Raw genomic sequence first — 26909 nt, forward strand, 5'->3', positions numbered from 1 at the left:
ATCCTCTCTATCTCTTTGCTGATGACTCCACTCTCTGCCGCTCCATTCCTCATCCCTCAGATCGGCAGTCTGCAGCCTCCTCACTCTCTGCAGACCTGGACAAAATCACAGACTGGGCAAACAAGTGGAACATGTCTTTCAATCCTGACAAATCTCACACTCTTACGATGTCTCTCCGAAAAGACCGAGTGGACAACCCTCCCATCTACTTTCTGAATAATCCTCTCCAAGAAGTTCTGTCACTCAAGCTTTTGGGTCTCACTATCTGCCATGATCTTTCCTGGGAAAACCACATTTCCAAGCTGGCCTCCAAAGCCAGTCGCCGACTGGGCTTCCTCCGTCGTGCGAAGTCCTTCCTTGGCACACCGGAGCTCCTCACCACATACAAGGCTTTCATCCGCAGCTCAATGGAATACTGCTCTCCCCTCTGGGCTGGTGCTCCTGCCTCACACCTTGCTCGGCTTCTCGCTGTTGAAACCAAAGCGTTCAGAATCATTGGAATCTCCCGCGATGACGCTATCTCCGAGGGCCTTTCACTTAATCACCGCAGGCAGGTTGGTGGTCTTTCCGTCTTCTACCGGCTCCTCTCCGGCCTTGCTCCCCCAGCTCTCTCTGGGCTCTTTTCCCCAAATATTCCTGCAGGTCGCACAAGATCTGCCTGCAACCCTCTTATGGTTAAACTGCCAAAATCAAGACTCTCTGCTCACCTTCACTCCTTCATTCCTCTTTTCTTCCGCATCTGGAACAAACTCCCTCACTCTCTTCCATCCCACTCCTCCCTCCAGGTCTTTAAAACGGCTGTTCACCACCATCTCTTATCTTCCCCAATCCAAAACCTTGATCTTTTCTACCCCCGCTAATTTCACCCCAAATCCACTTTTTTTAGGTGACTTTTGTCTTCTTTCCTGGAAGTCCTTGGTGTCCTTGCATTTTATACCTATCCTGCCTCCCCCCAGGCCCTCTGCCTCCCACACATCTCCCGATGTCCCTGCCCTCAAATGGTGTGTTTGTGTGCTTCCTCTCCTTCTCTCCCCATCTGGTCGACCGCTACCCTTTTTATATACTTTGTTTGCTTGTTTGTTTGATTTGTTTGTTTGATAAATGTTAGCTCTTTCACGAGCCTCGACTCTGTATACAAAAAAAGGAAAAAGAAAAAAAAAATCAGAATAAAATCCGCTGTTCCTGTAGGTTTCCTTTGCTGGGTTGTGCATTTTACAGCCCAGTTTTTGTTGTGGTGAGCAGGGGGCAAGGGAGGGGTGCTTTGGTGTCCACCTTGAGCAGCTTGAGAGCTTTGTTGTGTTTGTCCTGCGTGTTTTTCTTTATTTTCCTGTCTTGTCTGCATGTTATTTTCCTTTCTTGACCTTGTTTGTCCTGCGTGTTTTCTTTATTTTCCTGTCTTGTCTGCATGTTATTTTCCTTTCTTGACCTTGTTTGTCCTGCGTGTTTTTCTTTATTTTCCCGTCTTGTCTGCATGTTATTTTCCTTTCTTGTCTGCATGTTATTTTCCTTTCTTGTCTGCATGTTATTTTCCTTTCTTGACCTTGTGTGTCCTGCGTGTTTTCCTTTATTTTCCAGTCTTGTCTGCATGTTATTTTCCTTTTTTGACCTTCTCTGTCCTGCGTGGTTTTATTTATTTTCCCGTCTTGTCTGCATGTTATTTTCCTTTCTTGACCTTGTTTGTCCTGCGTGTTTTTCTTTATTTTCCCGTCTTGTCTGCATGTTATTTTCCTTTCTTGACCTTGTTTGTCCTGCGTGTTTTTCTTTATTTTCCCGTCTTGTCTGCGTGTTATTTTACTCTTTTGACCTTGTTTGTCCTGCGTGTTTGTCTTTATTTTCCTTTCTTGTCTGCATGTTATTTTCCTTTTTTGACCTTGTTTGTCCTGCATGTTTTTCTTTATTTTCCCGTCTTGTCTGCATGTTGTTTTCCTTTCTTGACCTTGTTTGTCCCACGTGTTTTTCTTTATTTTCTCGTCTTGTCTGCATGTTATTTTCCTTTTTTGACCTTGTTTGTCCTGCGTGTTTTTCTTTATTTTCCAGTCTTGTCTGCATGTTATTTTCCTTTTTTGACCTTCTTTGTCCTGCGTGTTTTTATTTATTTTCCAGTCTTGTCTGCATGTTATTTTCCTTTCTTGCACTTGTTTGTCCTGCGTGTTTTTCATTATTTTCCTGTCTTGTCTGCATGGTATTTTCCTTTTTTGACCTTGTTTGTCCTGCGTGTTTTTCTTTATTTTCCTGTCTTGTCTGCATGTTATTTTCCTTTCTTGACCTTGTTTGTCCTGCGTGTTTTTCTTTATTTTCCTGTCTTGTCTGCATGTTATTTTCCTTTCTTGACCTTGTTTGTCCTGCGTGTTTTTCTTTATTTTCCTGTCTTGTCTGCATGTTATTTTCCTTTCTTGACCTTGTTTGTCCTGCGTGTTTTTCTTTATTTTCCTGTCTTGTCTGCATGTTATTTTCCTTTCGTGACCTTGTTTGTCCTGCGTGTTTTTCTTTATTTTCCTTTCTTGACCTTGTTTGTCCTGCGTGTTTTTCTTTATTTTCCTGTCTTGTCTGCATGTTATTTTCCTTTCTTGACCTTGTTTGTCCTGCGTGTTTTTCTTTATTTTCCTGTCTTGTCTGCATGCTATTTTCCTTTCTTGACCTTATTTGTCCTACGTTTTCGTTAGTCTCTCCTTTCCTGCTTTTCCCTGGCCTTCCTCCTGTTTGGTGGCCTCACCCTCCAGACAGGTAGGTAGCCCCGCGCCTCCCTCTCCCCCACCCGTCATTCCCAGTGTTGTCCCATGCTCCTCCATAGGACTCCGGCATGGCGAGCAGGCTTCATAACAGTCTCAGGTTCAAATATATAAAGGAGGGACCCGTTCTGCCAGGTGAGGTATTTGGTTGGACGGTTTTGTTGGAAGCACTGGAGTTCAAGGCTGAGGAGTTTTATTGCCTCATCTCATTGGCCCGTGGGTTTGATGTGTCTTTCCAGTCTTCTGGAAGACATGTCGAGTTTTGGGTGATGTGAACTGCTGCTCGGTCAGCTGGGTCTCTGGCTGACTGGGCATTCGAGGCCCTCTTTGACCATGTGAGGGTCGTGACGGTCCACCTCTGCAATGAGAGTGTTTCTGATTTTGATGTTAAGTACTGGTTGCCTCATTTTGTTGACGCCAACAGCCCACCATGGTTTATCCCGACGTAAAAGAGGATGGGAGGTGGAGGAAGGAGGAGAAGGTGGGAGGTAAAGTGGTGGACGCTGCGGTCCCCTCGGCCAAGACAGAGCACAACCAAATGGTGGAGGCAGGGGTTCCATCGGTGTGCTGCCTCTCCAGTGTTTCGGAAGAGGTGAAAGAGGATACTGTGGCACAGCATGAGGCTGCGGGTTTGCAGGAGGCCGAACCCTCGATGAGGGGAGGAAGGTTGGGAAACACCTCCTCAGACTGAGGACATTGACGCATGTGGCTGGGATGTGAAGAAACGCAGGAGTCGCTGCAATAAGGGGAAGGCTCCTGGCCCATTTATAAGGCGAAACTCCTGAGGAGGTTAGGGAGACGGACCTCAAGGAGGTGAGAAAGAGCTGCCCCGACCCTCAAATTACTTTGGAGGCAGAAATTGAGAAATGACTGCATAAGCCTCCTGCCACCCTCTCCCCTATCCACTCCCAATTCCGCACTCCGCGAGGACGCCTCCCGGGTCCCAGCTCTGGGCCCCCTGCTGGTGCTGGGGGTGGGATGAGCGGGGGTGGGGGGTGGGATGGGGGTGGGGAGGTAAACGTTGGAAAAGGTGAACTTTGCTATTTTGGTGGTCTTTTGGTTATTTTTATTATTGTTTATTGGTTTGATATATTGTTATTGACTTGTTTGTTTTGGATTTATTGTGTATTTACTTGTTTGATCATTGTTCTTGATTTATTTGTTTTTGATTGTGGCTTTTTTTTGTCTTTTTCTTTTTTTTTTGGATCCAGAATCGAGGCTCGTGTAAGAGGTAACACATTGAACATGAAAACATGCACAAACATACAATGAAGGGAGGGGGAGAGAGGGAAGCACACAAGCACAACAACAGAAGAGAACAAGGTCGTCGATAGATCTGTGGAAGGGGGACGGCTGGGGGAGGTGGGAGGGGTACACGGTATAAGCAAATGAACACTACTAGGAATTTCAGGAAAGAAGTTTGGAATTTAAAGAGGTGGATTTGGGGTGTTTTAACGGGGGTAGAAAGGATCAAGGTTTTGGATGGGGGAAGATAAGAGATGGTGGTGAACAGCTGTTTTAAAGACCTGGAGGGAGGAGTGGGATTGAAGAGAGTGAGGGAGTTTGTTCCAGAGGTGGGAGAAAAGAGGAGTGAAGGTGAGCAGAGAGTCTTGATTTTGTCGTTGGTGGAAGACGAAAAATTTTGGTCCAGCTTTGATTTCTAGTTTGATGTTTTGATGGGGTTTTTTAAACCTTTTTTTGTTTATAAAAAGGCTTAGGCCATTAAAACCATGAGCACCAAGGGGCATTCAAAAGATTTCCGGGATAAAGTTGTGGAAAGGCACAGATCAGGGGATGGGGATAAAAATATTTCAAAGGCCTTGAATATCCCTTGGAGAGCAGTTAAGGCAATAATTAAGAAGTGGAAGGGGTATGGCACCACCAAGACCTTGCCTACATCAGGTCGTCCCTCCAAACTGGGTGACCAAGCAAGGAGGAGACTGATCAGAGAGGCCACTAGGAGGCCAATGGCAACTTGGAAAGAGCTGCAGGCCTTTAGAGCAAAGGCTATTCACTGTGTGTATGTGACAACAATATTCCAAGCACTCCACAAGTCTGGCCTGTATGGTAGGGGGGCAAGAAGGAAGCCATTACTCAAAAAGCCAACCTTGAGTCCTGTTTGAGGTATGCAAAAAACAACTCCAGAGATTCTGAAGCGAAGTGGCAAAAAATGTTGTCTGACGAAACCAAGATGGAACTTTTTGTCCGAAATGGAAAATGTTACGTTTGGCACAAACACAACACAGCACACCCAAAGAACACCATCCTTCTGTCTCCACTATCAATCTCATCTCCGCTAAATTTATTTGCCAGCTCTTCTTCCAATCTTTGCTGGTCTTCATCATCCTCACCTTCCTCTTCACCTCTCTGTCCCGCTCCATCCTTCTGCCTGTTGTCATGTGCCATTCTCGTTTTCATCCCCTCCAACTGTGTCGGTGTTTTCACCCTGTCCCCCCCTCCCCCCTCCACATTATAGTGATCCTGTGTCTCCTCCCCCTCTGTCTCACCTCGCCTTCGCTGGCTGCCCAGTGACGCTTCGCATTCCAAACCCTTGCTTCGTCACGAAGCCCTTCCCTGCGATCCATTGTGGTCTCTTTTCCACCATCACTCAGTCCAGCCTGACGAGTGTTCGGCTCCCATCCTGTTCTGGCCTTCACTGCTATCTCTTTTATTTTATTTTAATTTAGGAATGTATTTGCTGTTAACGCAACTCTTTCTAATTTGTTGGATGTTGCCGTCTCTGCTCTGGTGGTCAATCTGGTCTTCAACTGGTCCATGAATCTAGATCCCCTACCGGCCAACCCTCACTGTTCTTGTCTTGAATAGACTTTACAGTTGTAAATGGCATGTTTCTCCTCCACGTTCCAACATTCATTTTTTAGGTTCTTTAGTTGAGCTCCATCTTTTTTTTTTGAGACAGGAAGCCTATTGGGTTTTTTTTTGTTTTTTTGGGGGGTTTTTTTGTATACAAGATCGAGGCTCGTGAAAGAGCGAACATTAATCACACAGAAAGACAAACAGACACACAAAACAAATAACATCGGGAGCGGTAGACAAGATGGGGAGAGAGGGGGAAGGACACAAACACAACATTTGAGAGCAGGGACCGAGAGACATGGAGACATCGAGAGAACTGTGGGAGGGAGAGGGCTTTGGGGGGGAGGCATGGGAAGGGGGGGGGGGTGGGAGAGGTATAAAACATATGGACACTGCCAAGACTTCCAGGAAAGAAGTTGGAATTTCAAACAAGGTGGATCTGGGGTGAATTAATGGGGGTAGAAAAGATCAAGGTTTTGGATGGGGGAAGATAAGAGATGGTGGTGAACAGCTGTTTTAAAGACCGGGAGGGAGGAGTGGGATTGAAGAGAGTGAGGGAGTTTGTTCCAGAGGAGGGAGAAAAGAGGAATGAAAGTGTGAAGGTGAGCAGAGAGTCTTGATTTTGGCAGTTTCACCAGAAGAGGGTTGCTGGCAGATTTTGTGCAACCTGTAGGAATATTTGGGGGAAAGAGCACAGACAGAGCTGCGGGAGCAAGGCCGGAGATGAGTCGGCAGAAGACAGAAAGACCACCAACCTGCCTGCGGTGAGTGAGTGAAAGGCCCTCAGAGTTAGCTTCATCTCGGGAGATTCCAATGACTCTGAAAGCTTTGGTTTCAACAGCCTGAATCTGAGCTAGGTGTGAGGCAGGAGCACCGGCCCAGAGAGGAGAACAGTATTCCATTGAGCTGCGGATGAAAGCCTTGTATGTGGTGAGGATCTCAGGTGTGCCAAGGAAGGACTTCGCATGACGGAGGATGCCCCAGTCGTCGACTGGCTTTGGAGGCCAGCTTGGAAATGTGGTTTTCCCAAGAAAGATCTTGGCAGATAGTGAGACCCAAAAGCTTGAGTGACAGAACTTCTTGGAGAGGATTGTTGAGAAGGTAGATGGGAGGGTTGTCCAGTCGGTCTTTTCGGAGAGACATAGTGAGAGTGTGAGATTTGTCAGGATTGAAAGACATGTTCCACTTGTTTGACCAGTTTGTGATTTTGTCCAGGTCTGCAGAGAGTGAAGAGGCTGCTGCCTGCCGATCTGAGGGTGGAGATATGGAGGGTCAGAGAGTGGAGTCATCAGCAAAGAGATAGAGAGGATTTTCCAGAGAGTCAGAAAGATCATTGATGGATACCAAAAAAAGCACAGGGCCCAGAACACTGCCTTGAATAACTCCAGCCTGAACAGGAAGGGGAGATGAGAGAATTCCATTCAGGGCCACACATTGACTGCGACCGGAAAGGAAGACCGCAAGCCATGCGTGGAGATTTCCATGGATACCATAGGAGGAGAGTTTGGTGAGCAGAGCGGGGTGCCAGACCGTTTCGAAGGCACGAGATATGTCAAGGGAGACAGCTCTGATTTCCTGTTTGGCGTTGAGGACCTCCATTCATTGTTGAGACAGCTGAAGCAGCATGTCCAGAGTAGAATAACCTGGTCTGAATCCAAATTGATGATCAGAGATCAAGCCATTGGAGAAGAGGAAGGATTTGATATCAGAAGCGATGATGGATACCATGACCTTGCTGATGATTGGGAAAAGGCTGATTGGTCTGTAGTTGCAAGGAGCTGTTTTTGCACCTTTTTTATGTAAAGCGGTAATGTTTACTGATTTCCAAGATGATGGCAGATGACCTTGAGCAAAAGAGAGGGTGAAGAGAACAGAGAGAGGGTGAGATATAGTGGCAGAACAGGATTTTAGGACCCGTGGGCTGATGCCGTCTGGTCCAGTTTCAGATTCAGAGTCGAGGTTTGACAGAAACTTCTCCACCTTGTCAGGAGAGAAGGACACAGAGTCCAGGAGCAGCTGGGTACAACTGGGTAAGGTGGGTATAGAGAGAGATGGGTTTGGTACACAAGATTTTGAGGCAAACACAGAGTTGGGGCATTCAGCTTTTTCACATGTGGAGTCAGATGTGTAGCCATTTGAGGTAAGGGAGGGGATGGAAGGGGAACAAACACCAGATACAGATTTGACCAGACGCCACCAGGATTTGGAGTATGGAGACAGGTTTGAGAGTTCCGTCTTGAGAGTAGAGAGATATTGTTTCCTGGCTCTCCTGAGGGTAGACACACACTTGTTCCGGGCTTTGTGAAAGGAAAAGAGATTGCCTTCCATTGGATTTGCCTTCCAGGAGGCGAAGGCAAGTTGTTTCAGGGCAACTGCCTCACCACAAGATTCCGTGTACCATGGATGGGAGGAAGGGTATGACAACTGAAGATGAGATGGGATAAATCTGTGCATGAGCGAGAGCAATTTTCTTTGAAAGAATTCCCAGGATGAGTTGACGTCAGAGGCAGTAGAGATGGCAGACCAGTCCAGATGATTAATGGCTGCTTGAAGACCATGCCAGTCGGCCTGAGTGAAATGCCAGACTCGTCGACGCTGAGGAGGCTCTCTGAGAATGGCCAGAGAGACGTCCACTTTAACAAGGAAATGATCAGATGAACCGAATTGAGCAGAAGAACAGCAAACATTTGCAGCGAAGTTCGTCATAACCAAGTCACTCAGGCTGACTGGCACATTTCTAGATTTTTTAAATTTTTTATTATTCTTTTACTACCCCCAATTAGCATGCGGTATTCTTTTATCTACCCCCAACAAACGTAACAATATTAATAAGCATATATGAAGAAGTGACAACTTCAATGCAAGAGTGAATCAAGTTTCCAATAATCAAGAAAATTATTTGAAATATCATTATTTTATTTCACACGAGAGAAAATACAGAATCTTCACTGCAGGCAACATCACATCCCCACCCTGCAGTTTCAAATATTTTTCGAAACGATTATTTTCTTCTCCAATGTTTTTCCTCTCTCTTTCCCTCCCCTTTCGTCTTATCACTCTTAATTCCCATTTCCATTTCACTGTTACCTCTTTTCAATGTCAATCTTTCTGCCTCCTCACTCCGACTGTACTTCTCTTTCCATTTCCCTATTTCCGTTTCAGTTACTTTTCTCCTCTCCTTTTTATATTCCCTCGTTTTGCTTTCAACTGCATTTTCTTGACTTTTTCGACACATGTCGTGTGTTTTCTCTCGATCCCGATCGTGGTCAACGTCCCTCTCTTGATCACGATTGCGACCAACGTCCCTATCTTGATCACGATTGCGACCAACGTCCCTCTCTCGATCACGACGAGCATCCCCCTTTTGATCCCAATCACGACCAACATTGCTCTCTCGATCCAAATCATCATCCCTCTCTAGATCCCGATTGCGACCAGCGAGCCTCTCTCGCTCCTGATCATGACCAACATCCCTCTTTCGACCAACATTGCTCTCTCGATCCAAATCATCATCCCTCTCTAGATCCCGATTGCGACCAGCGACCTTCTCTCGCTCCTGATCATGACCAACATCCCTCTTTCGACCAACATTGCTCTCTCGATCCAAATCATCATCCCTCTCGAGATCCCGATTGCGACCAGCGAGCCTCTCTCGCTCTTGATCATGACCAACATCCCTCTTTCGACCAACATTGCTCTCTCGATCCAAATCATCATCCCTCTCGAGATCCCGATTGCGACCAGCGAGCCTCTCTCGCTCCTGATCATGACCAACATCCCTCTTTCGACCAACATTGCTCTCTCGATCCAAATCATCATCCCTCTCTAGATCCCGATTGCGACCAGCGACCTTCTCTCGCTCCTGATCATGACCAACATCCCTCTTTCGACCAACATTGCCCTCGCGATCCAAATCATCATCCCTCTCTAGATTTTGACCACAACCATTATCTCTCTCACAATCCTGATCGCGTCCAATGCCCCTCTCATGGCCTAGATGTTGACCAATGTCCCTCTTATGATCCAGATCTCTGCCATCATCCATCTCTCCATCACGATCATGACCAATATCCCTCTCTTGAATACGACTGGTGCACCTCTGTCTAATACAATCTCGCTGGGCGTCGCTCATATCATGATCGCGGATTCCATCCCTCTTCAGCTGACCTTTTGCAGCAAGCTTCTGTTCTTCACCATCTTCACTTTCACTGCAAAGATAATGATGCAAATGACAAACGTAGAATCGCGAGATGCTTCCGATTTTCCTTGCATTCTCAAACTATTAGCACAGAACACTGCAGTCAAAACATTGTCGCAATCAATCAATCAATCAACATTAATTTATGTAATACAAAATATTAGTTGAAGATCACTCCTACAACTATTTTTTTTCCACTCGATCAAGCACAGGAAACCAAAAAATTGTATGCTTTAAAATACTTCTGAGCAATCATTTGAATGTAAAGCAAGTAGAGCACAGAGATTTAGAAATTGCTTTGCACAATCAACTTTTTCTACACCTGGAGTGCAGCAGTGGATATTTTGTGGAGAAAGACTCTCTTTCATATCTTGTTGCTACCTTCACGTTTTCGTCTCTTTCCTTTGTGGTTCCACTCCCTGATGGAAAAGAATAGTAAGGCATGAGGAAGAGCTCAGCAGTAACGAAGGAACGCAAAGTTCAGCAGTAAAATAAGGACAGCTTACCTGAAAGGGGTTGATGCCGAAGTCGAGCCACAGACTGACTGAAATCGACGTGAATTCTTCTGTCATCGATGAGTACATTGTCCATACGGAAATACGCTTTCACACAGTCCTCCTCCTGTACGGTGCAAGGTTAGGGATATTTACAAATTTCAGGACATCATTGTTAAGCAGGACGCAAGCAGCATCTCAGGGAAGAGTATCACAAGCTGTAGTGGAGTGATCACAGCAGAAGAGCACAGACCAGAGTGGAACCATTGAGGAAGGGTAAGGAGCACAGGCCGCAGTGGAAATATTGCAGCAGATGGTCAATGCAGAAAGTATTGGATTCAAAGCAGCAAAATCAGTAGCATAAGTGAGTAGTATGAAAATTGGTGTTCTGGTTCAGCTCAGCTCATCTCTACCAAGGAACGACGCCGCTTTATCTCCACCTTTAGGTGGGTGGGAGGTTTTGTAAATTTCTCAATACAATTATGATTTTAAGATTCCACCCATATGAAGCTGCTCTCTCCGTATGTAAACTCATTCACGGGTGCGCAGCTTTTGGGGTCGCTGCACTGTCCTAAAGTGGGTGGCAGTTTTTATAAGATTTCTCAAAAGTTGTTAAAATATATTTCGGGCTCTCACCCGTGCATAGCATGGGTACCTCGCTAGTCTCAAATAACTTTGTACCATAAAATTTTCTTTTTTATAATCGCTTTGTTTAGGAAATGGTCTAGTTTAGCTCCCTTTGGAAATTGCCGAGCTTAGCTGCCCCTGCTGTCACCCACCTTTGAGTACACAAGAAGTGCCTGATAGAATGACTTAGAATTACGAAACAAATTTATAAGTGCTGAAATTTAAAAAAAATCATCTGAAGTAATTTTACTAAATAAATGGTGAGTAAAACGGGGTTTATTGTGAGACCTGTGATATGTGCAGGTAGTGGACAAAAAAAGGAAACACCTGAATAAATGAGGGACACCAAGCAACGGCTTCCACATAGGTGTGGCCCCATGTGTTAAGGAAATAACTTCCTCGCATCCTTAGGGTTATGTATAAAATTGCTGCCCAGGCCTGGTTGCCTATAATTATGGCTGGCTTGGGTGCAAGAGGAGACTTTCCAATTCCCCCCATTAACAGAGCACGTGTGATCGCCCAACGGTTTTATGAGAATGATACTGATATTATCCACATGTCATGGCCTTCTCAGTCACCAGATCTAAACCCAATCAAGCATTTATGGGATATTCTGGAACGACGTCTGAGACAGCATTTTAGATCTCCATCAAACGGGTGTGAGTTGATTGACTTTCTCATGCAAGAATGGTGCCGCATCCCTCCTGCAGAATTCCAGATGCTGGCCGTCTCTATGCTGCGGTGCATACAGGCCATACTGGCCGCACATGGTGAATTTACATTGATGTTTCAATTTTTTGTCCACGACCTGCATATCACAATTCAAAACTTCTTCGAACGCAAGAGAAGATGACGTCATACTGACGTGTGAATTGATGAAAAGAATGCACTGTGGTGTACGCAAGTAATGATGGACCAAAAACACATCGATAAAGTAATCGACAAACAAATATCGATTAGAAGAATACTATAGAATAACAAAAGGTTAGCTTTCTCAAAACATTGTTTTTGATTTCTAATCCATATATACAGTGGCCTGCAAAATTATTCACCCCCTACCAATAATGCCCCATTTAGATGAATTACGAATTATGTAGAAACAATTTTTCCAAATTAACTTTTTTCATAACTGAAGAGATCAAACTAAACACTTACATTTGAAAGAGGTTACATGTCAGAAATACCTGCAAAAAGCATGTACAGATCAAAATTCACTGGTTGCAAAAGTATTCGGCCTCTTAGGTCAGTACTTGGTGGAAGCACCTTTTGCAGCAATGACTGATGAGTCTTTCTGGGTAATAGGTCTCTACCAGCTTTGCACAGTGAGATGGTGAAATGTTCGCCCATTGTTCATGTGAAAATTGCTCTCGTTCTGCCAAGTTTGATGGGCATCGTCGATGGACTGCAATCTTTAAGTCTCACCATAAATGTTCAATTGGGTTCATATCAGGACTTTGACTGGGCCACTCAAGAACATTTATTTTCTTCTTTTTCAGCCACTCCAGTGTAGCTTTCAGATCATTGTCCCATTTCATTTCATTTCAGTGCTTAGTGTTCCAGATCATTGTCCTGTGGAAATATGAATCTCCTACCCAGTTTCACATTCATGGCCGACTCAAACAGGTTTTCATCAAGGATTCTCCTGTACTTTGCACCATCCATTATCCCTTTTATCCTGACAAACTTGCCAGTCCCTGCTGATGAAAATCATCCCCATAACATGATGCTGCCACCACCATGTGCTTGACAGTATGGATGGCGTTAACTGGGTGATGTGCAGTGTTAGGCTTGCGCCAGACGTAGCGATTTGAATTTAGACTAAAAAGTTCAATTTTTGTCTCGTCTCACCACAAAACGTTTCTCCAAATGCCTGCAGTATCACTAACATATCATATGTTTTATGTGTCAGTTTGTCTTTTTGTGATCAATGTTAGTAGTCTAGTAGGAAGACTAGGTCCCCCTGCACCCCCCGGAGATATACTTCTAATCAGTGTTTCTAGATTGGAAAAAATGTGTAGAAAATGACTAGCTATGGCCCCAAGCTGAAAAAATGTCCCACATACCATTTTTATGCAAATTACTGCTGCCATTATCAAAAAAACGATTTTTGACATATCTCAGCCAATATTGCAGATAATTGAAAAATGAAGGTGTCTAGACCCATGTTTTGAAGGGCATAGATCATGATAGAACTATTCATAACATGATTACATGTGTCTATGGTATACTAGTATGCTAATTAGTGCTTTATTTACAAAATAATCACAGTTTTACGAAATAATAGACTCATATTAAGGTCCGTCTACACGGACGTTAACACAAAGTTTTATTTTTCTAAATATTACAACTGTCAAAATAGTCCTAGCACTCAATGTGACCACTCTTCTCTTGCTTGTTTTAGATAAACATCATTAGCATTAGTGATTCTACACTGAGTCAGTCATCATCATTTTCATCGAAATCGTCAGAGTCAAACTCTTCTTCTCCTTCCTCTTCCTCCTCCTCTTCGTGCTCTCCTGTGTTCAGAAGATCCACCAGTGAGGTTGGTAGGATGGGACCACTGGACCACATTGGTTTCAACAGTCCTTCATCAGTCCTTATCCATCCTTGCTCCTCATAAGGTTTTGGCTTTTCGATGATAGGTTGATCGGCTCTTTTGTACAATGCTACGCGGTGGTTCACACGCTGGATGTGCGGCTTCAGGGCAGACTGGCATGGAGGAAGGCGAGCCAGATCAACCTTGGACTTGGATGTGAGGGTCTTGTCCTCTCCCACCATTTTTCGTAGCAGCTTGGCACGGACAATGTCCACTGATGACTCGCGACTCTGGCCGTACATCACACAGGTGAATTTTTCTAACTGCCTCTCCACCTCAGGGTTGGCATCCCAGTTGTCACCCAGTTCACCGAATGCCCTGTGAAACCTGGGATTCTTCTCCAGCTTTTTCAAGGGCCCGACTTTTCCCTTCCCTTTGAAGGCACTGGTGCAGTCTTCTCCGCTGAACACATAGTACCCCAGGAGAGTGGCACAGTAGTCCTCTCCCAGGGATTCTGCCAGCTCAGAGACGTTGACAAGTTGGCGATGCTTCCCTGACCCTGTATCCAGGTACACCGTCAGCTTGATGTTGTGGGCATGGTGGAGCAGGATCAGGAGGATGTCTGTGTCCGGTGTTCTGACTACAGCGTTCTTGTATCCGATGGTAGCAGCATGATGGAGGTACAGAACCACCCTGGTATCAGTCTCTTCCTGGTTGCTGTAGATCGTGGGGAGTTCACGTACCTCGACCTGAAACACAAAAAGGCACCGCATTTCAATCACCAGTCACTGCCAGTTTCAGTTTCAGAGGAGAATGTGCTTTGGTAACTTCCATTTTCCATCTGACACTGCACGGCACAGATCTTGTCCAATGGAGAAGACCAGACGCTTCACCTTTTCTGTCTCGATGCCCTCCTTGCCAGTCATTAGCACGCTGAGAAAGCGGACAAGGTCTGGAGGTAGGATGTCTTCAGGATTGAGCTCCATGTCTTCAGCTGTTGGTGGCCATGGTTGGTCTTTACACTCTCTGAAAGCCTGTAGAATACCCTGGCGAAGTTGGAGGGCAACATTTTGGTTCTTGTTTGTGCTTCCGAGTGTGAATGCTCGTGCGAGAGCATTGGAAACTGTTATGTTTGAGCTGTGCACAAGCCAGAAAGAAATGACATCACATTTGTCATGATCAACCTTCGTGAAGTGGATATGCTCCTTGATTGGGTCATTCTGTAGGCGTTTCAGTAGTTTCTCTGACCGATAATTTGAGTTCTCATATCCATTCAGTTTCAGTTCCTCGACATAGAGCAAGCGCAAGGAAGAAAGCTGTAGAACTTTATTCTGCTGGATGACCTGGGTTTGAATGTGTTCCAGTACTGAGTTGAATGCCTTTTCATGGGCGGCTGACATGCAAGCCTGCTCCTTTGGTGCTTCGGCTCTGTGAATCGCACGCTCATAGTTGTAGAATGCTGTGCGGAAAGCTTTAAAACATGACGGATGGTGTTTGGCCTCACATGCAAAGAGGTCTTTGTTTTTCACCTTTCGATGGAGTCGATAGAGACCCATTTTCTCAGCCCGTGTTTCGATTTGCTCCCATGCATTTTCTTTGTTTTTAAAGGATGGGAAGGTTGTAGGCCTCTCAGTATTGCGATGAGCATCTTTGGTCTCAACTTTCTCACAAAATATACACTCTGGCGGGAAGATGGGTTCAGCAGAACCTCCTGGTTTACGAGGAGAGTGATGCCATGATGAGGTTGATGGCCCTGGTTCTGTATCATCTCCCAGACGATGAAAGTGGCGGACAAAGTGCTTATAACACTTGCTGTGATATCCTACTCTTTCTAGGTCATCAGGAAGAGTTGCCGGGATCTGATCACATACTGATTGCATACGACATGGGGAGTCATGCGGTTGGTTGAGACGTCTATCCCGGATCTTTTGAAGCAGTTGCAGTTTTTCTGAAGCAGATCCTTTAATTTTACGGAGGGGCGTGAAATCCCCATGATCAGACATGGATGGTACATGAAGGATGCATGTAGGAGGAGAGCTTTGGGCTGCAGGTTCTACACTCCGTTTTCTTTTGGGCATGCTTGCTGTCGATGTCTACCATCACTGTTAAATGACAAATAAGAAATCACGAATGATGTTAAAAGTGCCTGTGAAAGGAGGCTCTGAGTTTTCAGTGAGGTAACAGAGGTTCTGAGTCATGTTCTACACTAGGGTACTTTTTAGCTGACTAAACCATGTTTAGTGGCATCAAAAGTGCTAATAGCTAAAACATCTAAATTCTTCCACACTAACGTTAGCTATCTAGGCCAATGAAACATTGTGCTAAGTTACTGTAGCTAGCTCAGCTGTCGTGCCTCTTTCTGGTTCAATTCATATACAGAAGTCAACAGATATGTCTCATGTTTGGCATTAACAAAAGTTTAAGTTACACCGACATTAGGAACATACTGTACATAGATGAGGCTAGCTTTAACGTTAGCTAACATGGTGCTAGCTGGCTCAGCTGTTATTCTGCCTGTTTATGATTTCATGCAGAAACTGAAGTCAAGAGTGTGAGTAACATTATAGTTAGCATCTTACCTGGCTAGATTGGAGGATGAATACCAAGAACAACACACAGATGGAATGGAAGACTGAACTTTCAACTGAGGTATTCAATAACATCAACGTTACCAATTGATACGAGCGCGCGACATTACCAATTGATACGAGCGCGCGAGCGCGCATGTTACATGGATGGAAATGTAAAATGGCAGCTATAGCAGCACTAATTTGGATCTCTAGTCTGTCATTTCTGCACTGTGATTGGATAACATAAAAAAATATGTTTGGGAGTTAACAGCAGGAGTTGGTAGATTTTACGTGGGCTGGGTGAGAAACCTTTAAATAAGCAAGTGAAAATCTCTCGCAATACAAAGTCAATGGTGGGAAGAAAAGTTGAGTGGTACCAATGTTACTGCCAATGTCCCGCCCCTATGCAAGACTCAGGAGCATCTTGTTGACATTTAACCTTGAAAATACCTGGGTTTAGACCCCTTATGTACCATGTTAAGTTATCTGCAGTATTAACGTATCCTTATCATTTGTAAAACTGATTATTTTGTAATTACAGCATTAATATGCATACTAGTATACCATAGACACATGTAATCATGTTATGAATAGTTCTATCATGATCTATGCCCTTCAAAACATGGGTCTAGACACCTTCATTTTTCAATTATCTGCAATATTGGCTGAGATATGTCAAAAATCGTTTTTTTGATAATGGCAGCAGTAATTTGCATAAAAATGGTATGTGGGACATTTTTTCAGCTTGGGGCCATAGCTAGTCATTTTCTACACATTTTATCCAATCTAGAAACACTGATTAGAAGTATATCTCCGGGGGGTGCAGGGGGACCTAGTCTTCCTACTAGACTACTGTGTGTATGTGTGTATGTGTGTATGTGTGTATGTGTGTATGTTTGTCTGTGACCGCTGTTTCTCGACAACTACCGGTCCGATATACTTTAAACTTGCCAGGTATATTGCTGGGGACCCGAGGATGTGCCTTTTCAAGGTTTCATATTAATCGGAGAAGTAGTTACCGAGCTATGGCGATTTCTTTACCAAACACTGCAAGCCGTTCGCTTTGGACCAAACCATTGCATGTAAATAGAGGGGGGGGGGGGGGGGGGGGGGGTTCTGTGGTCGTTACTGCCACGTGGTTTCAAAGTTTTTTTTTGTTGTTGTTTGCACGCATGTTTTTTTGCACCCACGTACGGGCACGCCCTAGGATGTTTACACACACACACCCCTACACAAATTTTTTTTTTTTTTTTTTTTGGCAAGGAACGGGCACCCACGTACGGGCACGTCCTAGCTTATATATAGTACGGGCATGCCCTAGTTAATCAAAAAGGCTTTGGCACTATAGAGCGATTTTTAAAAAAAATCAAAAAACGCACTTAAAAAAAATAAAAAGTTTTGCCTAAAACACTCCCTGGCACTCACTGATGAACCTCTGAAAGTTTGACCAAGATCCGTTCAGCCTTCTGAGAAAAATGGCGACCCACACAGACACACACACAGACAAACAATGGCCCTCTAATGTAGTAAATTACATCACAACAATACTTACTCCTCTTAAATGTTATACAGTTTGATTATTTCCTTTCTACGAACACACCTTACTTATTAGTCTCGCCTAAACGGGTTCCGAGACCATTGCAACGCCCCTGCTTGTCTATCTGTTTGTGTATGTCTGTGTCCACATCTTTATATTTTCACTTTTATTTTATTATTTTCTGTAAGTGCTTCTCCGATTGATACAAAACTTTAATCACAGAAGGGAATCACCATGGAGAATATTTTATTTATAACTCTAGGTCACATGGCATGGCAGCCATATTGGATTAAAGGAAAAAAGATTCGACATAATTTTCTCTGAAACGGCTCAACTAAAAAGATTGAAACTTGGTATGTCATCAACTCCCCATGTGGTATACATGGTGATAAAAAAAACAAACCTTTAGAGGCCATTTTTCCCCACAAGCGGGGGTTGGCCTTTTACGGGCACCGTGGTTGTTGTTGTTTTTCGGTCCCCTTTTTGAAGCAATGTTTTACGGCCGGATGCCCTTCCTGATGCCAACCCTGTTTGTGCACCTTTTTACGACAAACAGGGATTTACCAGTGAACTGGTACTCAATTAGCCGACCTCGGAAGGATGACAGGCTGAGTCAACCCCCACTGGCGTTAATTCAGTGATCGACCGGGATTCTGAACCCAGGATCCTCGGATCCTAAGCTGGCACCCTAGCCGCTAAGCCAACGCCAGGTTTAATGGTGATATATGGTGATAACTATGACATAATTGGTGAAGTGGTATTCCAGCCATTTTTTTTTTTTGTATACACGATCGAGGCTCGTTTAAGAGCCAGCATATCAACCATACATTAGCACATAAAACGCAAAAAACATAAACGGACACAAAAAACAATAAAGGGAGGAGGAGAAAAGATGTGGAGAGAGAGGGAAGCACACAAGCACAACAATAGAGAACAGGGACATCAGGAGATCTGTTTGAAGGGAGAGGGCTAGGGGGTGGCAGAGGGGGATGGGGGGGAATGGGGAGGGGGGGGAGAAGGGAAGGGGTACACGGAACCAAACAAATTGACACTACAAGGAATTTCAGGAAGGAAGTCGAAGATTGAAAGATGTGGATTTGGGGTGTATTAACGGGGGTAGAAAAGATCAAGGTTTTTTATGGGGGATGGTGGGGAACAGCTGTTTTAAAGACCTGGAGGGAGGAGAGTCTTGTGGGAGTTTGTTCCAGAGGTGGAAAAAAAAGAGTAACAAGTACAGATACATTCAAAGTACACCGCCCCCATGCCAAATAATTAAATATCCTACAGCGCGGCATTGCCGGGGTGCCTCCGGCGCCCGGCAATACCGCAGTGCAGCTCATTGAGGCTGCATTGGGAGGGAGAGGTGTACACTAATTGATTGATTAATTGTATAATTAAAATCAATAAAAGATTATCACAAAATATTTTCTTAATCAATTGGCTAATAGCATAACTAAACCACTAGTGCTTCATCCGAAGATGTATCTTTTAGAAATTTAATTAAATAAGTCATTAATAAAAAATGAAATAATTAATTGATTAATCAATAATTAATCAATTAATCAATAAATAATTATTCGATTAAATGATTAATCAATAAATCAAAAATATCCTTGATAGCCACATCACTTGGTCACTGTCATGTCCAAATATTAGCTTCCCAGCTCAAAAGGTGCCTGAGATATTGGCCAAATGAGAAATAAAATAAATAAATGATTAATAATAAAAATAAATAAATAATAATCATAAAAAAATTAAATTATTAATCATTTCGGTCAGAGAACACATAAACCACCACCATTTCATCAGAATCTGTAACTTAAAAAAAATAAAAAAAATTAGTCATTAATCGAATAATTAAATAAATAATCGATTAATTGATTAATTAATTAATCAAAAGTAGCCTTTGCAGCCAAATCACCTGGTCATTGGCATGTCCATATATCAGCTTCCTAACTCAAAAAGTGCCTGAGTTAATGGTCAGAAGAGAAAGGAAATTTGATTAATTAAATAAGTACTTAATCGCTAATAATTAAATAACTCCTCAATTAATTGATTATTCCAAAAACAAAAAATACAGTTTTTGACAAAGGACTTGCTCACTACTGTGCCGAAATTTCAGCCTCCTAGCTCAAAGGATGGCTGAGATATCGTCCGGACAAACAAACAAACAAGAAAACAAGAAAGAAAACAAACAAACAGAGTGAAAACTGAGTACTCCCTTTCAGCGTGCGTCACTGCCGAGCCCCCCTTCGGTGCCCAGCAATGACGATTTGCAATGCCTGGAGATGGCATAGGAAAGGTGCGGTGTACAATAAAAGAGTGAATGTGAGCAGAGAGTCTTGATTTTTGCAGTTTCACTGAAAAAGGGTTGCAGACAGATCTTGTGCGTCCTGCAGGCTTATTTGGGGGACACAGCAGACAGATCTTGTGCGTCCTGCAGGATTATTTGGGGGACACAGCACAGACAGAGCTAGGGGAGCTAGCCGCTAGGCCGGAGATGAGTCGGTAGAAGACAGAAAGACCACCAACCTGCCTGCGGTGAGTGAGTGAAAGACCCTCGGAGTTAGCTTCATCGTGGGAGATTCCAATGATTCTGAAAGCTTTGGTTTCAACAGCGTGAAGCCGAGCTGTGTGTGAGGCAGGAGCACCAGCCCAGAGTGGAGAGCAGTATTCCATTGAGCTGCGGATGAAAGACTTGTATGTAGTGAGGAGCTCAGGTGTGCCAAGGAAGGACTTTGCACGACGGAGGATGCCCAGTCGGCGACTGGCTTTGGAGGCCAGCTTGGAAATGTGGTTTTCCCAGGAAAGATCATGGCAGATAGTGAGACCCAAAAGCTTGAGTGACAGAACTTCTTGGAGAGGATTGTTGAGAAAGTAAATGGGAGGGTTGTCCAGACGGTCTTTTCCGAGAGACACAGTGAGTGTGAGATTTGTCAGGATTGAAAGACACGTTCCACTTGTTTAACCAGTCTGTGATTTTATCCAGGTCCGCAAAGAGTGAAGAGGCTGCCGATCTGAGGGTTGAGATATGGAGTGGCAGAGAGTGGCATCATCAGCAAAGGGACAGAGAGCATTTTCCAGAGAGTCGGAAAGATCATTGATGAAGACCAAAAAGAGCACAGGGCCCAGAACACGTCCTTGAGGAACTCCAGCCTGAACAGGAAGGGGAGATCAGAGAATTGCATTCTGGGCCACACGTTGACGACGACGGGAAAGGAAGTCCGCAAGCCATGCGTGGAGATTTCCATGGATACCACAGGAGGAGAGTTTGGTGAACAGAGCGGGGTGCCAGACCGTATCGAAGGCACGAGATATCAACATCAATCGGCCATAATTGTTACCTTCGCAAAAGCGGAAGGTTATGTTTTGATCGCTGTGTATTTATTTGTATGTCTGTGTGTGTGTGTGTGTGTGTGTGTATGTTATTCGCATAACTCAAAAAGTATTCAACCGAATTGCATGAAATTTGGTGGGATGATTGGTTATTATACGGGACACATTTGATTAGATTTTGGGAGCAATCGGGTCAAAGGTCAAGGTCAAGGTCACGAAAAGGTCAAAACTGTTCACTGTTCTGTTCCCTACACTCCCATGCCAAGTACAGAACAGTAGCTGCGGCGAAGGTATGCGCTCTACCGAGTGCCCGTTCTAGTTTCAATTGAAATTCTCATCCGAATGGTCTGAAACTTCACATATCTCATTTACGACTCGATCTGAGTGAAGAACTAAATTAATATCATCGGTTACGTGATCTGGTGGCCATATTGGATTGAAAATAAAGACGTTCTTCGTCAGAACGGCTCCAACAGATCGATGCAAAACTTCACCCAGATGATCGACGAGCCAAGGTGAATATAGTTTGAATTATTTTCATATTCAACTTCGTTGTTTCAATTTAGCCTTTATGTGCACAACAGTGGATGTTAAATATCCCATAAATTAATCAATCATCAATAAAGCTACGGATAATGGAAATGTATGTGACAAAACAGGGTGCATGATGATAAGATAGTAGCGTGGTCAGATAACGATGGTACTGAAGGAGCTGGGGCTCCCACTTCGATCGGAAGAATGGACGCGACAAAAAGCTGGAATTCATCCGAGTTGCTTTAATCAAACCAAACACTCAGGCACTCTGAAAAGCCCGTTTATCGGGCAGCAATATATATACATATTATCCCGGAGCGTTTGCCCAGGAAAGGCGAGAGGGGGCGTGGCCCAGCGTCCCGACCGAGGCCTGGCAAGTTGAGCGCGGGCCTGCCCGGGCGTCCTGGACAAGCCCGGCATGGTGATCGCTCCGCGTCCTTGATAGGTGCAAGGCGATTGTGAAAACCCAGCGGTAGCCGCTACACACGTCCCCCCAGAATCGACTTGCACCGGCAGGGTCAATTTGAGGGGGGTCCTGATGACCCGGCCGAAGCGACCCCTGGCGGGTCGTGGGAGGGGGTCCGGTGTGGTGGTGGGCGGTCGAGTGGGGGGCACCGTGGACGGGGGGCGGCCTCGCCGCGGCGGAAGGGCCACCCGTGGTGGGTGGTCGACGTCCACGTGCGCCGGCTTGAGGCGGTCCACCACAATCCGGTCCGACCTGCCGCCGATGTCGATGACGAACGACTTGTCGTCCCGTCGCAGCACCAGGAAGGGCCCGTCGTACGGCGGCCGGAGTGGCCCCCGATGTGCGTCGTGACGCACAAAAACATACTCCGCTGTGCGAAGTGCTGGGGGGACGTAGGACTGGGGGTCACCGTGGTGGGATGTTGGCACGGGGGCAAACTGTCGGGTGGCTTCCTGGATGTCCAAGCGCTGGTGAGCTGCAGACCAGGGACTGATAGCGTCGGGCACGAATTCGCCCGGGACGCGTAGCGCCTGGCCATAGACAAGCTCGGCGGTGGATGCCTGAAGGTCCTCCTTGGGGGCCGTGCGGAGGCCCAAAAGGACCCACGGCAGCCGGTCGGCCCAACCGCCGTCTTGAAGGCCGGCCATGAGCGCGGCCTTCATGGAGCGGTGGAATCGCTCGCACAACCCGTTTGCTTGGGGGTGGTAGGCCGTAGTATGGTGTAGCTTGACCCCCAGGTTGCGGGCGACCGCGCCCCACAGCTCGGAGGTGAACTGTGGTCCGCGGTCTGACGAGATGTCCGCCGGTGCGCCGAAGCGGGCGACCCAGGTGGCGATGAAAGCCTGCGCCACGTCGGCGGTGGTGGTGGAGACGAGGGGAACGGCCTCCGGCCACCTGGTTGTCCTGTCCACCATGGTGAGCAGGTGTGTGAACCCCCGTGACGGGGGGAGGGGGCCCACCAGATCCACGTTGACGTGGTCGAAACGTCGTTCGGGCACGGTGAAAGGTGCCAGCGGGGCCTGGGTGTGTCGGTGGACCTTGGCCCGTTGGCAGGCCGTGCAGGTGCTGGTCCAATCGCGGACGTCCCGACGAAGGCCGTGCCAGACGATTCGCGCCGACACCAGCTTCTGGGAAGCTTTCCGGCCTGGGTGGGAAAGGCCGTGGAGGGAGGCGAAGATGCGGCGTTGCCAGGTGACGGGCACGATGGGGCGAGGCTGGCCTTGGGAGACGTCGCAGAGCAGGACAGTGTCCGCGAAGGGGATGTCGGCCAGGCGGAGGCCCGTGTCCGCCGCCCGGAGGGCTTGCACCATGGTGTCGGTGGTTTGGTCCGCCGCCATAAGCGCAAAGTCCACGCCCAGGTGGACTGCGTTCGCGCTGGCCTGGGAAAGACAGTCGGCCACGGCGTTGTTTTTGCCGGCGACGTGCCGGATGTCCGTGGTAAACTCCGACATGGCGGAGAGGTGGCGCTGTTGGCGGGCCGACCACGGCTCCGTGACCTTGGCCATGGCGTAAACAAACGGCTTGTCGTCGACGAACGCCGTGAAAGGTCGGCCCTCCAGGAGATGGCGGAAATGGCGGACGGCCAGGTGTAGACCGAGGAGCTCCCGGTCAAACGTGCTGTATTTGAGCTCGTTCGGCCGGAGCTGCCGGCTGAAAAAAACGAGTGGCTGCCAAACCCCGTTCACCCATTGCTCATGTACGGCGCCCACCGCGTAGTCGGAGGCATCCGTGGTGAGGGCGATGGGAGCGTTGAACACCGGGTGAGCGAGCAGTGTTGCGTCGGCGAGGGCCCGCTTTGAGCTTTGGAAGGCCGCATCCATTGCTGCGGACCAGGCGATGTCGTGCTTGGCCGGCTTGCCCCGGAGGGCTTCGTAGAGGGGCCGCATGAGTTGAGCAGCGCGGGGCACGAAGCGGTGATAAAAATTCACCATTCCCAGGAATTCCTGCAGGGCCTTTATGGTGCGGGGATGCGGGAACGTGGTGATGGCCTCGACCTTGGTTGGCAGCGGCACGGCCCCGTTCTTGGTGATGTGGTGGCCCAAAAAATCAACGGCCGTCGTGCCGAAGTGGCATTTGGCCGGGTTGACGATGAGGCCGTGCTCGCTGAGGCGCCCGAACAGTGTTCGGAGGTGGAGGAGGTGCTCGGCCCGGGACGTGCTGGCGACGAGGATGTCGTCCAGGTAAACGAAAAGGAACGGCAGGTCACGCAGCACGCCGTCCATCAAGCGCTGGAACGCCTGAGCCGCGTTCTCGAGACCAAACGGCATCCGCAAGAATTCGAATAAGCCGAACGGCGTGATGACTGCCGTTTTAGGGACGTCGGCCGCCCTGACAGGTACCTGGTGATATCCCCGTATGAGATCAATTTTCGAAAAAATGACCCGTCCCGCCAGACGGGCGGAGAAGTCTTGGATATGCGGGATCGGGTACCTGTCGGGGGTGGTAGCGTCATTGAGACGGCGGTAGTCGCCGCACGGGCGCCATCCACCCCCCGGCTTTGGCACGATGTGCAGTGGCGAGGCCCACGCGCTATCGGAGCGCCGCACGATGCCGAGGTGCTCCAACACGTCGAATTCGGCCTTCGCCACGGCGAGTTTGGCTGGGTCGAGGCGGCGGGCCCTGGCGTAGACCGGCGGGCCCGTGGTTGGTATGTGGTGTTCGATCCCATGCCGTACTGCGACGGCCGAAAACGTCGGCCGCGTGAGGGCCGGGAACTCCGTGAGCAGGCGAGCAAACTCGTTCGCCGCCGGGAGGGCGCATGCCAGCTCGGTCGGCGCGGAGCTGCTCAATGTGCATACCAGGGAGCTGAAGGTTTCGGCGTTGATTAAACGACGCCGTTGGACGTCCACCAGCAGTCCGTGTGCGCAGAGGAAGTCGGCGCCTAGCAGAGCCATGGGCACGTTTGCGGTTACAAACGTCCAAGCAAAGCGTTGGCTGCCGAAGCAGAGGGTGACATTGCACGGGCCGAAGGTGCGGATGGCCGATCCGTTGGCCGCAACCAAGGAGGGGCCGCAAACCGCGGACTGCCTGTCCTGGTCAGAGGCGGGTATGATGCTCAGTTGGGCGCCGGTGTCGCACAGGAAGCGCCGTCCGGACGCTTTATCCGTGATGAACAGTAAGTTGCCCGTGTGGCCGGCGCTCATGGCTGGTAATGAACGCCGGCCCGGCCGTTTCCCGGCCTGCCGAAGGTGCACGGGGGTCGGCATGTCCGGGCCTTCTGTCCGAACCTGGCATGATAGTAACACCACGCTTGGTCAGGTGGAGGCCCCGGTCGTCGTGCTGGAGGTGGTCGGCTCGGTGTAGCGGCCGCCAATTGCGTCGGCAGTTTGGTCGTCGACCGTGCCGGGTGCTCGGGTGCCATGGGTGTTGCGTCGGAAGGCGGTGGGCCCCAGGTCACTGCTGCGATGCGCTGGCCTGCGGCGGAGATCTTGTCGGCTTCCCTGGCAAGGGCACGGGGATCCGTGATCGTCGTGCTTGCCAGGGCGAGGCGTACCGGGCTAGGCAGCTGACGGAGGAACAGCTCCCGGAACAGGAATGCCGGAGAGTGCTCGCCGAGCAGCGAAAGCATGTAGTCCATTCGCTCGGAAGGGCGCGTGTCGCCGAGCTCGGGCACGTCGAGCAGGCGCCGTACGCGTTCCGCCGATGGGATGGCGAAAGCGTCGAGGAGGAGCTTTTTAATCGCGCCGTATTTGTCAGCGGCTGGCGGGCTCTCGAGGAGGCTCAGGGCGCGGGCCGCGGTGGCTGAACCGAGCGCTGCTACCACATGGTGGAAGCGGGTGTCGTCGGCCGTGATGCCTCGCAGGGCGAACAGGGAGTCCGCCTGTGCGAACCAAACCGCCGCGTGAGCCTCCCAGAAGGGAGGCAGTTTAAGGGCCACTGCCGTGTCCATGTCGGTAGGTCACCAATGAAGGAGCTCGGGCTCCCACGTCGATCGGAAGAATGGACGCGACAAAAAGCTGGAATTCGTCCGAGTTGCTTTATTCAAACAAAACACTCAGGTACTCTGAAAAGCCCGTTTATCGGGCAGCAATATATATACACACATTATCCTGGATCGTTTGCCCAGGAAAGGCGAGAGGGGGCGTGGCCGAGCGTCCTGGCTGCGGCCTGGCAAGTTGAGGGCGAGCCTGCCCGGGCGTCCTGGACGAGCCCGGCATGGTGATCGCTCCGCGTCCTTGATAGGTGCAAGGCGATTGTGAAAACCCAGCGGTAGCCGCTACAATATCACATTTTATAAACAATTGAAGTTGAAGATTTACGTTTTTTTTTTGTTTTTTTAAACAAAATACCCTTAGGACATACACACAGAGAGGTAGGTGCATACCAGAATTTTAAGTTTGAGTAGTTCAGTGACAACACAGGACAGAAACTGCACATATATATATATATATATATATATATATATATATATATATATATATATATATATATATACAGACTTGGCATTTAATATGGAATTTTTTTTTGTGGGGGTGAACTTACTTTTCAAGATGTCTTAGAACCAAAAGTTCATTGGAATTATGTTGAAATTATTCTAGATTTTGTTAATGTGACCTTTAAAAGAAACAAAAACCACATTTGACATTTCGAAACAAATAAATTGATCCTTGAAAGTGATGTAAACTGATATCGAACTCAATTCATGGACAGTACTGTGTTAAACTTCTGTACGTTTTCCAGAAGTATCTCTTTATTTTGCACATTAGCCAAATTTTTTTATAACAAAAACAAAAGTTAAATTACGACTGGGATTACGGACAGTAAAATTACAGTTCAGTACTTCGTGTAACCCCCAAGAGCATTCAGGAGAGCACGTGCATGTTGAGGCATGCTGTTCACGAGATTTGCCAAGGTTTGGACAGGAATAGCTTGCCATGCAGTGACAATAGCCTGCTGCAATTCATGCACAGAGGTCGGCTGCTGGTCCAAGTGGTCGATTTGATGTGTTAATTCTGCCCACACGTTCTCTATCGGATTCATATCCGGGGACATGGCAGGCCACTCCATATGCTCTACACCACGGTCAGCAAGAAAGTGTTTGATCATGCAAGCACGATGAGGCCGT

General features: G+C 47.3%; 2 protein-coding genes and 1 long non-coding RNA gene across 4 annotated transcripts in view; all 3 read right to left on the reverse strand.

Annotated features, from left to right (window-relative positions):
- The window catches only part of LOC137431018 (uncharacterized), a 70145-nt gene that overhangs the window by 7088 nt on the left and 36148 nt on the right, over positions 1-26909 (reverse strand). The gene's annotated exons all lie outside the window — the stretch shown is intronic.
- Positions 1497-4046, reverse strand: LOC144892899 (uncharacterized). The gene is made up of 2 exons (XR_013624022.1): positions 2201-4046; positions 1497-1738 (listed from the first exon to the last, which is right to left on the reverse strand). It is a non-coding gene; the product is annotated as an uncharacterized LOC144892899 (long non-coding RNA).
- On the reverse strand, positions 8441-10885 carry LOC144892900 (uncharacterized). The gene is made up of 3 exons (XM_078781326.1): positions 10251-10885; positions 10067-10163; positions 8441-9754 (listed from the first exon to the last, which is right to left on the reverse strand). The coding sequence occupies exons 1-3, from the start codon at positions 10333-10335 to the stop codon at positions 8548-8550; spliced, it is 1389 nt and encodes a 462-aa protein (XP_078637452.1). The 5' UTR covers positions 10336-10885; the 3' UTR covers positions 8441-8547.

Source organism: Myxine glutinosa, chromosome 7, assembly GCF_964187855.1.
Source record: "Myxine glutinosa chromosome 7, kmMyxGlut1.1, whole genome shotgun sequence".
Taxonomy (NCBI): domain Eukaryota; kingdom Metazoa; phylum Chordata; class Myxini; order Myxiniformes; family Myxinidae; genus Myxine; species Myxine glutinosa.

Coding starts and splice junctions, on each gene's coding strand:
- LOC144892900 (XM_078781326.1), bottom strand. CDS start 10,335: ATGGACAATGTACTCATCGATGACAGAAGAATTCACGTCGATTTCAGT. Junction 10,164..10,250: donor TCGGCATCAACCCCTTTCAG/GTAAGCTGTCCT, acceptor CTTTTCCATCAG/GGAGTGGAACCACAAAGGAA. Junction 9,755..10,066: donor TATCCACTGCTGCACTCCAG/GTGTAGAAAAAG, acceptor TTATCTTTGCAG/TGAAAGTGAAGATGGTGAAG.